Consider the following 12624-nt stretch of genomic DNA (forward strand, 5'->3'; position numbering starts at 1 on the left):
AAGCTTCTCTGTGTGAAGTGTACTGTGCATTAATAAACTTGTTTGCTTTACTCTTGTTAGCTTGTCTTTGGTCACCAGTGTTTCTCCCAGGTATGAATTTATGAGAGTTGAAGAGAGATTGTATTTGCTCCCTGACAGATATATTTGTTTAATTAAAAATTTAAGGGAGAATTGATAAACCATGTGCCCTTTATACAGTGACTGAGGTCATACTGCAGCATGCATTGCAGGAGCCCCATCTTCCACCCTACCTCCATTCCTCGCAGTGTGTGTGTGTATGTGAGTGTGCATTTCTTGTTTTTCTTTTTTTTTTCTTTTTGCTCTTTTTTGTTTTGTTTTTGAAAGAAAAAAGTACATTGGGAAGGAAAATGGGTAGGATCTGGGAGGAGTTGAGGACAGGAAAATATAAAAATATATTGCATGAAAAAATGTTTTCAGTTAAGAAAGCAATGATGGGGTTAGAGAAGTGGTTTAATGGTTAAGAGTGCACACTGGATGCTAGAGAGGTGGCTCGGTACACACTCTGCTCTTGAAGAGGATACAGGTTTGATTCCCTGTACCCACGTGGCAACTCTAAACCGTTTGTAACTCCAGATCCAGGGGATCCAGTACCCATTTCTGGTCTCTGCCAGGCACTATTACACACAGTCATACATGAAGGCAACACATTCACATTAAAACAGAAACAAACCCAGAATGCACACTGCTTTCCAAAGGACCTAAGTTTGGTTCCCAACACTCTCATTGGTTAAAAATCACCTATAACTTCAGCTCTAGGAGAAGGGAGATCTCACACTAACACCCTGTTCTGGTTACTGGTATACACACACACACACACACACACACACACACAATCTCTATCTATCTATTCATCTATCATCTATCTAATCTATCTATCTATCCATCACCTATCTATCTGAATGAATGGCAGTTAATTATCATTTGTAAAATTTTTGCGTCAGATGTGGGGTTGTTTGTGCCTAGCACTGAGAAGAGGAACCTGTGTGACCTGCACTGTATCTAACTTGTCTTCAACCTTCTGAACCACAGCTTCTAAAAGGGTTAGCTCTTTGTATTAAAACATTAAATATTTAGAGTTTTTTTTTTCTTAAAAGTTCATTAAATGTTCAACAGACATGCCCACATCTGATGAAGACAGTTCTCCCAGAGACTCCTTTAGTCTCTAGCTGAAATTGACTGTTGAAGCAAGCCAAGAGACCCAGGCTGTCCACCAACTCCTTGTTAGTCTTCCTGTCCCCGACTTCCCAGTGCTGTAATTATGCCCATAACAATGCCTAGTTATTTTGAATTTTTGAAATATGCATTATTTATGGATGCTTGCTGTGGTAGATTATACCAGGTAACTGAGTCAGTAATTGTGGTGGTTTGAGTAAAGATGGCCTCCCTAGGCTCATAGGGAGTGGCACTATTAGGACATATGGCTTTGTTGGAGGAAGTGTGTCACTGGCGGTGGGCTTTGAGGTCTTAGAAACTCAAGCCAGGCCTAGTGGTTCATTGTCTCTTCCTGTTGCCTGTGGATGTCAGCTACCTCTCCAGCACCATGTCTGCCACCACCTTGCTTCCACTATGACTGTAAGCGACATGGCATCTCTTTACAGAAATTGAAGCCCTAACCAAGATAGTAATCTATTTTATATTTATCTGAAGGGAGTGTCTTTCTTTCTCCTGAATTTGGATAGAGGCTTACAGTTGTTAAAAAACAAATGCTCTGGGACCTGCTATATAGGTGGCAAGAAGGTTGGGTTCTGATTTCCAGGTAATACAACTGGTTTGGATCGGTTCTCTGGTCTTTAGGACCCTAACGTGTACAAGAGACTTATATTTAAGGCACCTAGTCTTACTTCAGAGTCATTGCCTGGATCAAATAAGAGTGGAAGAGCAGGAGGCTGGAGGGATGGCTCAGAGGTTAAAAGCGATGATTGCTTTTCCTGAGTTCAATTCCCAGCAATCACATGGTGACTCACAACCATGTGTAGTGGGATCTATTGCCTTTTCTTGTGTGTCTGAAGACAGCTACAGTGTACTCATGTAAAATAAATAAATAAATCTTTAAAAAATAGAAGAGCATTGTGTAATCAGTAAAGTACAATATGAATATGAAATTCAGTGTGTATTCTCTAAACTCACATTAGAGAGACAGTGATTTTTTTTCTTTTTTTTAAATTAGGTATTTTTCTCATTTACATTTCCAATGCTATCCCAAAAGTCCCCCATACCCTCCCCCCACCCAACCCCCCACCCACTCCCACTTTTTGGCCCTGGTGTTCCCTTGTACTGGGGCATATAAAGTTTGCATGTCCAATGGGCCTCTCTTTCCAGTGATGGCCGACAAGGCCATCTTTTGATACATATGCAGCTAGAGACAAGAGCTCCGGGGTACTGGTTAATTCATAATGTTGTTCCACCTATAGGGTTGCAGATCCCTTTAGCTCCTTGGGTATTTTCTCTAGCTCCTCCATTGGGGGCCCTGTGATCCATCCAATAGCTGACTGTGAGCATCCACTTATGTGTTTGCTAGGCCCCAGCATAGTCTCACTAGAGACAGCTATATCAGGGTCCTATCAGCACAATCTTGCTAGTGTATGCAATGGTGTCAGCATTTGGAGGCTGATTATGGGATGGATCCCTGGATATGGCAGTCTCTAGATGGTCCATCCTTTCGTCTCAGCTCCAAACTTTGTCTCTGTAACTCCTTCCATGGGTGTTTTGTTCCCAATTCTAAGAAGGGGCAAAGTGTCTACACATTGGTCTTCGTTCTTCTTGAGTTTCATGTGTTTTGCAAATTGTAACTTATATCTTGGGTATTCTAAGTTTCTGGGCTAATATCCACTTATCAGTGAGTACATATCATTTGAGTTCTTTTGTGATTGTGTTACCTCACTCAGGATGATGCCCTCCAGGTCCAACCATTTGCCTAGAAATTTCATAAATTCATTCTTTTCCATAGCTGAGTAGTACTCCATTGTGTAAATGTACCACATATTTTGTATCCATTCCTCTGTTGAGGGGCATCTGGATTCTTTCCAGCTTCTGGCTATTATAAATAAGGCTGCTATGAACATAGTGGAGCATGTGTCCTTTTTACCGGTTGGGACATCTTCTGGATATATGCCCAGGAGAGGTATTGTGGGATCCTCTGGTAGTACTATGTCCAATTTTCTGAGGAACCGCCAGACTGATTTCCAGAGTGGTTGTACAAGCTTGCAATCCCGCCAACAATGGAGGAGTGTTCCTCTTTCTCCACATCCTCACCAGCATCTGCTGTCACCTGAATTTTTGATCTTAGCCATTCTGACTGGTGTGAGATGGAATCTCAGGGTTGTTTTGAGTTGCATTTCCCTGATGATTAAGGATAGTGAACATTTTTTCAGGTGCTTCTCTGCCATTCCGTATTACTCAGGTGAGAATTCTTTGTTTAGTTCTGAGCCCCATTTTTTAATGGGGTTATTTGATTTTCTGGAGTCCACCTTCTTGAGTTCTTTATATATATTGGATATTAGTCCTCTATCTGATTTAGGATAGGTAAAGATCCTTTCCCAATCTGTTGGTGGCCTTTTTGTCTTATTGATGGTATCTTTTGCCTTACAGAAGCTTTGCAGTTTCATGAGGTCCCATTTGGAGAGACAGTGATTTTGATCTTACTTTTAGGAGGCCAGAATGAGACCATTAGTATTTGACTAATGTTTTTCCTGACAGATGGTTTAGATCCTTACAGCTCTGGAGATAAAGTTGGTTCATCACCGAGATACCACGCTGATGAAAGGAATCATCCCACTACACCTTTCTGCAGTTCCTTCAAACATTTAAATGTGAACTGGTAAGGCATTTAGAAGAATAAATACTATTACTGTGCTTTTAGCAGCTCAAGAAACAGTAGTGGAGAAGAGGGGTGTGTGTGTGTGTATGTGTGTGTGTGTGTGTGTGTGTGTGTGTGTGTGAGAGAGAGAGAGAGAGAGAGAGAGAGAGAAAATCCTTAGTCATAATAGTCTACTATGAGTATGCTGTCCTGCCAGTAGATACGGGTCACAAATAGTTATTACTTGAAAGTGTCTAGTCTGAAAAGAAATATACTATAAATATAATATTTATACTGAGGTACTTCAAGATAATGTAAAACCCTTTTAGTCTGTTCTTGTCACTGTGACAAAGTCTGTGACATTAACAAAAGAGGGGGGTTTATTTTGGCCCATGGTTTCAGAGTTATAGTCCATAGTTGCTGGCTGCCATATTTCTAGGGCTGTCGTGATGCAGAATGTCATGATGGAACCTATGGTAGAGCAGAGAGCTACAATTTATGGCTCCTGGGAAACAGAGACAAGACAAATCTTTGAAAAACATGTCTGCCTACCAGATGTGCAGGCATAAAGAGGGAGCAGAAAGTGAGGGAATCAATGATTGGCCCCACTCGAGCCCCATGCCATTAGAGAGAGCCCACCCCACCACTATTAATGATATTCTGCAATGCTTACAGACAGGAGCGTAGCACAACAGTCATGATGAAAACAGCTGATGAAAACAGATGCACAGACATTAGGCAGAGCTCAGGGAGTTTTGTGGAAGAGGGGAGGAAGGATTAAAAGATAGAGAGGTAAAGGACACCACAAGAAAATCTTCAGAATCAACTAACTTGAACCCATAGGGGCTCATAGAGACTGAACTACCAACCAGAGCGCATATGTAACAGATTTACAGTTTGGTCCTAATGTTGGACCTATAACATCAAGAGCAGGGACTGTGTCTGACTCTGTTGCCTGCCTTCCCCCAACTGGACGGACGGTCTCATCTAGCCTCAGTAGAAGAAGATGTGCCCAGCCCTACTACAGTTTGAATTGCCAAGGCAGGTTGATATCCATGGGAGGTCTCCCCTTCTCTGAGGAGAGAGAGGAGAAGGACAGGAGGCAGGGGAAGTTTCAATTGGGATGTAAAGTAAATAAATTAAGTAATGAAGTAGGGAGAGGGGGGAGAAAAACACGTTGGTAGTGACCAGCTTTCTCCAGTGAGGCCTCATTTCCTAACTGCTCATTTAGTGTGATGAATAATTAGTGGATTAACCTGTTAATGCAGTCATCTGGGGACTTGGAGCCCCGAGGAGTACTTTACACATGACCATAATAACCTTCATATCTTAACGTTCATTCTGTGGTGCAGTGACATTTTATATGTACTGTGAAAGTCTTGGCTCATTCTGTTTTTAATGTCCTTCTAGAAGAATGACCAAATGTGTCTGTAAGCAGGCGAGTCGTGCTGCCCTGAGGTAGCCCCAAAGCATGGCTTCTAGTTTGTAGGGTAGCTGTTAATTATCTTAATCAAATTAAAGACCACAGTGCCCATCTTATCAGAGTTACTGGGTTTTGGAAGAGTTTGGTGGCCGCAGATCATTCTAAAAGTTTTCAACTGTTTTAAACATGCAGACAGATTGAAAAGCACATGCAGAGACTTTCAGGAATCTTAACTTAGTTTGTATGTTTTACGCTCATAGTCTTTTGTATTTAAAAATGATTTCTGCATTTTCCTTATTTGTGGTGTTGCTATCTGAAAAGCAGTTTTGTTTGTTTGTTTTGTCAGTGGTTGTAGTGAACTTCCGGATTTCTGATATTTATATTGTTAAAGCCTAGGTGATGAACTGGATTCTTTTCATGACTTAAAGAAATGGGAAACAGAAAAGGAATTCATGGGAGATGGTCATAGAGATGGTGCCTCCAAAATAACAAAGCAGTCTTTCAAAGAAATGGAAACTGGTAGGAAAGTTTGTAAGGGAATAGTAATTTGTTATGTATAGAAAACCATGCTTACCTCATAGCAGTAACTGCTCCTTAGGACTCTATGTATTTCTGTGTTCTGAGTTTTTATATACCATATTATACTTTGTGTACTTGTCGTTAAGCTAAAGGAAAAGAAAAATAAGCATACTGTTTTCTGGTTGTCTTCTTCCATCCTCAAAACCTATCCAAATAAATTGATGGTTAGTTGAACTTTATGATGCCTTTAGCTTCTTTACAGGTTTTTCTTTGTGGGAAGGACCTCCTAGAATCTGACCAACCCAGGGCTTTGAGAAAGTACTGAAAACTGCTCAGTAGCAGGGCTTTCTGTCTGCCCGAGTAGATCCCACAGTTTCCTCTGGCTCTCAGGGAAAGCAAGACCAGAAGTGGTGTCTACTCTGTCCCTTTGGCTGCAAGGTGTGGGGCACACCGCCCTGTGGAAGCCCTGGGCACATGCAGTCTCCATTTCTTTTGTCTTCTTTGCCCTACTTCATTCCCTTTGTTCCATTGGTCTCAGCACTTGAAGATGATATCATTTGTGTTTCCCATTAGGTGACCAGTTTTTTTACTGAAAACATAAGAGAAATTTACTTTTAAAAGTTGAATGTATTTGAGGGCCCAGGTTAGGGATTGGCTAGTCAGGTATGGTTTTTCGCTCATTTGCTTATCTCAGTAATGAAACTTTAAAAAAAAAAAAATCATTTGATTACATGGTTTTGTTTTCAGTTATGTTTTCACTCAGTAGCTCAGGCTGACCTTGAACTTGTGATGCCTGTGCCTCGGTCATTTGCTGGGATATGGGTATATGCCAGAGATCAATTAGGTTTTCGTGTTTTGAGAAAGGGTTTCTCTAAGTAGTTCTGGCTGTCCAAGAGCTCTCTTTGTCCTCAAACCAAGCTGTCCTCAAACGTAGAGATCCTCCTGCTTCTGGCTGCTAAGTGTAAATTATGTATGTATGTATGTATGTATGTATGTATGTATTTATTTATTTATTTATTTTGGCTGGTTCATGGTCTGTCCATGGGGGAGTATAATGAAAGATTCTTAAAGCATGAGTTCCCAAGGACACTGTGACAGAGAATTTTGTTTTCTAAAGTTTGAGTTTTTATTGGCTCATACTCTTTATGGTACTGGGTTTCATAGGACTGCTTTTCATACAACTATGGAATATACTTAGAGCATATTTTCTCTATATTAACCCATCCCACTTCCTGTTATTCCCTTTTGTCTCTAGAAAATCTTGCTTTTATCTTCATGTCATGTATACATACACAGTTTTATGTGTCTATTTTTTTGTTTGTTTGCTTGTTTTGAGACAGGGCTTTACATAGCCCTGGCTGTCCTGAAAGTTTTATCGACCAGGTTAGCCTTGAACTCACAGAAATGTGTCTTTCTTTACCTCCCAAGTGCTGGAATTAAAGGTGCCTGACACCATGTCCAGCTCACATGTCTTTTTATTATTATCGTTTTTTTTTTTTTTTTTTTTTCATTTTGGTTTTTCAAGACAGGGTTTCACTGTGTATCCCTGGCTGTCCTGGAACTCACTCTGTAGACCAGCCTAGCCTCATACGCAGAGATCTACCTGCCTCTGCCTCCCAAGTGCTGGGATTAAAAGCGTGTGCCACCATTGGCCAGTGTGTGTAATTTTTTTGAGGGGGGAGGAAGCACACATGTAAACGTGTGTGTGGATGCCATCAGAGCTGGAGTTGCAGGCATTTGTGGACAGAGTACCATGTGGGTGCTGGAAATCAAACTCTGGTCCTTTGAAAGAGCATCAACTTTTGAGACATCTTTCCAGCCCTTAGTTTATGCATCTATATAAAAATCTATAATAAATAAGAGAAAACGACATATTTGTATTTGAGACTGAGTCCATTCACTTAATATTATAATCTCCAGTTGAATCCATTTTTCTACAAATGACAGAATTCTGTTCTTTATAGCTGAATAAAATTGTGTGTATGTGTGTGTTCATGTGTGTAGTGTATCCCATTTTCTTTGGTTATTCTGTTGTTGAAGGATCACTAGGTTGGTTCTGTCACTTGTCTTCTGAATAGTGCTGCAGCAAACATGGATGCACAAGTGCCTGTGTGGCACATTGACTTTGAGTCCTGCACCAGAAGTGATATGGTGACTGTTGTAATGGTAGATATATTTTTAGTCTATTGAAGCGCCTAAACTGATTTTCTTAGAGGCTGGACTAGTTTATATTTTACTTTTTTAAAAAAAGGATTTATGTGTGTGCATGTTTTACCTGTGTGTGTGCGCATCATGTGTGATCCTGGTTCCTACGGAAGTCAGAAGAAGGCATCAGATCTCTGGAACTGGAGTTATGGATGCATGTAGCTTACAGTCGTCTGACCTCGATCCTCTGCAAGAGCAACAGGGGCTCTTAGCTGAGCCATCTCGCTAGCCCCAGGGCTTCACTTTTTGTAAGAGAGCGTTTATTAGCAGAAAGAAGGTTCTGATCTATACAATATTGGTAGGGATTGGAAGCAAGTGAAATTTATCCACTACTGTTTAGACTGTTTAATCACTTTAGAAAACAATTTGTTGCCGGGCAGTGGTGGCGCACACCTTTAATCCCAGCACTTGGGAGGCAGAGGCAGGCAGATTTCTGAGTTCGAGGTCAGCCTGGTCTACAGAGTGAGTTCTAGGACAGCCAGGGCTGCACAGAAGAAACCCTGTCTCGAAAACAAACAAACAAAAAACACCAAAACTATTTGTCATCATTAGTAAAGTTGAACCTGCACATAGATCCTAAAAGCCAGGAATTTTGCTATTAGTTATGTTTATACCCTAGATAAATTTCTGAACATGTGTGGTAGGAGCCAGATGCATGAGTGTGTAAACTCTACCTGAGCAAAGCAGCTTAGATACATGTCTGGGAGAATGTTATTGTATATTTATAAAATAGAATAAGCAGTAAAGACTTATAAGCCCATCATTCTGCAGTCAGTATGTTCAGAGAAGATGTTAGTGTTTAAAGGGAGAGGTTATAGAAGTCATGTTAACCACAGGCATATAAAGTCTAAAATAGACAAAACATGAACTTTTAAAATGTTGGTAGAGGGACTTAAAAGCAAAGGCAATGGTTAGCACTGTAAATCAGTTGGTGGTTAATTTGGTTTTAGGGTGCAGAGGGAAACATGATTAGGAGTTTATGAGGTAACATTCCATGTCTTGGACTAGGCTAGTTAATTCATGAGTGTTTTCATGCACATTATAGTTAAGTCTAAAACAATTTCAGATTTACCAGAAATGTTTCACAAAGTGCAAATCATTATTTATACACTGTATCCATATCTTTTGTTACATTTTACCAGTTTTTTTTTTTGCTATATCATTCTTTCCATATTTTCTAACAATACTGTAATGTTTATTTAAAGCAACACTTTCTGAAGATTCTCTGTCTGAAAACATTTTAAATTTTTGCAGATGCCCTGATGACTAGCATGGCCTCAGGACTTGAGACTGAATGCTGCAGTGGTTCCATTGACAGTCCTCTGAAGCAGGCCATGTACCCAAGACCCAAAGTGTCAAAGAAGCAGGGTGTGCTTCCACATGAAATAAATCAAATATATGATGAATTATACCAGATACATATGAAACTGCAGGTAAAAACCAAATGCTGAATTGAGAGTTCAGAAATATTTGTGTTCTAAGACTATCTGCAAAACTTCGGTGTAAGGACTTTGATTTCAGTTATACATAAACAGCTCAAGGCAGTTCAAAAGGGGCAGATTTGGTTGATAGGAACTGTTGAATGGAAAATGTAGTAGCTGAGAGAAAAGTCAAAGCAATGCTAGTTTGCTGGTAGGTGTGTCTTAGATATTAGACTGTCTTACGTTTATTTTCAACCCAGCCCATTCTTTTTTTTTTTAATATTTTTTATTAGGTATTTTCCTCATTTACATTTCCAATGCTATGCCAAAAGTCCCCCATACCCTCCTCCCCACTCCTCTACCCACCCACTCCCACTTTTTGGCCCTGGCGTTCCTCTGTACTGGGGCATATAAAGTTTGCAAGTCCAATGGGCCTCTCTTTCCAGTGATGGCCGACTAGGCCATCTTTTGATACATGTGCAGCTAGAGTCAAGAGCTCCGGGGTACTGGTTAGTTCATAATGTTGTTCCACCTATAGGGTTGCAGATCCCTTTAGCTCCTTGGGTACTTTCTCTAGCTCCTCCATTGGGGGCCCTGTGATCCATCCAATAGCTGACTGTGAGCATCCACTTCGGTGTTTGCTAGGCCCCAGCATAGTCTCACAAGAGACAGCTATATCTGAGTCCTTTCAGCAAAATCTTGTTAGTGTATGCAATGGTGTCAGCGTTTGGAGGCTGATTATGGGATGGTTCCCTGGATATGGCAATCTCTAGATGGTCCATCCTTTCGTCACAGCTCCAAACTTTGTCTCTGTAACCCAGCCCATTCTTAAGATATCAAACAGAACGTGCTGATAAAAAGTGTGTTATTTGAAGACATTATAAATTCATTGTTGTAAGTACCTCTATAAAAGAAGTCCATTGGCATGAGTTTAGTGCAGTTCGTATGCCTCTTTTTATTGAAAGCAATCATATATAACTATGAAATAATTGAAACTATGATTACTGTGGTATTTAAGAACAAGATTATTTTTATCCTAAATCAACCAGAAAGTATTCTGGGAAAGACTGAGCCTGGTCCTCGATGGGAGGTAGAATTTAGGTAGGAGAACAGTGAGAACAGCATTCTGGGTACAAATGGCATTGACCTGATGTGGTAACACATACCTTAGGCTCAGCCACAGGGTGGCAGAGGCACGTGGATTTCTGTGAGTTCAAGACCAGACTGGTCTACACAGTGAGTTTCAGGCCAGTCAGAACCATATAGTGGGACCCTGCCTTAAAAAGAAGATGGTGTCCATGGTCCTTCTGCAGCAGAGGGCCACGTTAATGTCTATGGTCGGTCCTCCTACCAGACACCATGCTAAGGTCCATAGCACATGCGGAGGCCAGAGATTCACGGTTAAGAAAGAATGGCATGGAACCTTCTGTAACAACCCTCACCTACCTCACCTCCCCTAAAAATAAGCCTACCCAGAAAGCCATTGAAGAGAACTTAGAAACTGTGGTAAGGATGTTGAAATGTAGCTCTGCACAATTCATGGCTTCTGGTGGTGAGGAAGGACTCAGTTTTCTTAAAAGGGATGGCCACTGGGAGTGTGACCATGCTCCAGTGAGTATATAGTTGACACAGACTGGACAACGACCTCCTCCTTCCTTCTCTTCCTCCTCTTCTTCCCCATTCTCTTCTTCCTCCTCTTCCTCTCCCTCCTCCTCCTCTTCTTTTTCTTCCTCTACTTCTTTTGGGGTGAGGAGATCAAAAGGGTGGGTGGTAAGATCTGGGATGGCTGGGGAGTGTGATTGAGCTGTATGATGTGAAACTCCCAAATAATCAGTAAAAATACTGTGTTAATAAAAGAAAAGAAAGAAAGAAAGAAGAAAGAAAGAACTAACGAAGGAGGTGCTTACAAGGAGAAACTGCCAGGTGGTGAATTAAGCAGACCCTGTAGTGAAACAAAGTTGTGAAAATCCATGCTGGCTATCTTAAGGAGTTTTAGTCTAAAGAGCCCCTGACTGTGAGATTAGTAAGCTGGGTAGGATAGGAAGATGTGATTTCAATATAAAGTAATTAGAAATGGTTTGCTTTGATTTTTGGTTTGCCTTGGAGGTTCTGATCTATGATTGTCCTAGTTTCCTTTCTGTTACTGTGATAAAACACTGTGGCCAAAACCAACATGGGGACATCCAGATCACAGTCCATCATGAAGAGGAATCAGGGCAGAAACTTAAGACAGGAACTAAAGAGAGGCAAGAGAGCCACACACTTTAGTAACTTGTGCTCCATTGCTTGCTCAGCCTGCTTTCTTATACAGCCCAGGATCAACTACCTCAAAGTGGCACTGCCCTTAATGCCTCTTTGCCTCAGTCATTAATCAAGAAAGTGCTCCACAGACTTGCCTAAAGGTCAGTCTGATGGAGAGGTTTTTTGTTTAGTTTTGTTTTTTGTTTTTCCTTAATTGAGTTTTCATCTTCCCAGATGACTCTAGCTTATATAAAATTGATAAAAACTAAAACAGTGACTGTGGTATAACAGCATATGATAAAAGCATTGACACAGCCAAACTCCTTTTATAGCCATCAACTAAAGGAGAAAGTACCAGGGTCCCATAATATGCCTCCAGAGTCAACTCCAGTGACCTAAGGACTTTCCATGAGCAGGTACCTCTAAAAGGTTCTAGCACCTTCCCTTACTACCAGTGTGGGGACCAAAATACATGGTACTTTGAGATGTGTCCAACTCACAGACCACAGGCTATGAAAGCACACTTGCAATTATTTTGCCTGACACACGATGTTGTCATTTGTGAAACTTATGCTTGAGAACTGTGCAATGGAGTTATAAGTCAAAACAAACAGAAACACTTCGTGTTTTATAAGTCTATAGTTTTGTATTGGATCCTATTCATAGCTGTCCTGGACTGCGCTCCACTATGGGCTGTGAGTTGGACATGCCTAATTCTCAACTACAGTATCTACGTTTAGGTTAGTATATTAAGTTGTCATCAGTTAAGAGCTAGAGAGGTGACAGAATGCGTACTGACAGTGGCAGTCTGATGATGTCTTGGATTAGGATAAGGGCCAAGGATATAGAGACATGGATGAACTGGAGAAATATTTAAATGATGGGTTCCATTAATGATACTGAGATTATTTGAGTGTGCAGTAAAGCTTAGTCAAGGAAAAAAACCATGGATTTTTAGATGTGGAGCAGTTGAATAAATGCTGAAGCTGTTTGCTGAG

General features: G+C 40.8%; 1 protein-coding gene across 4 annotated transcripts in view; it reads left to right on the forward strand.

The window, feature by feature from the left end:
• Positions 1-12624, forward strand: part of Ccdc138 (coiled-coil domain containing 138) — a 58353-nt gene that overhangs the window by 3855 nt on the left and 41874 nt on the right. For all 4 annotated transcript variants that reach the window (XM_021174251.3, XM_085842821.1, XM_029482172.2 and 1 more), the window contains exons 4-6: positions 3718-3838; positions 5632-5759; positions 9219-9397. In XM_021174251.3, the coding sequence (XP_021029910.1) occupies positions 3718-3838; positions 5632-5759; positions 9219-9397 (428 nt within the window). The remainder of the gene's footprint in view (positions 1-3717; positions 3839-5631; positions 5760-9218; positions 9398-12624) is intronic.

This window comes from Mus caroli, unplaced genomic scaffold (assembly GCF_978045245.1).
Source record: "Mus caroli unplaced genomic scaffold, Mus_caroli_1 scaffold_9, whole genome shotgun sequence".
In the NCBI taxonomy this organism is placed as follows: Eukaryota; Metazoa; Chordata; class Mammalia; order Rodentia; family Muridae; genus Mus; species Mus caroli.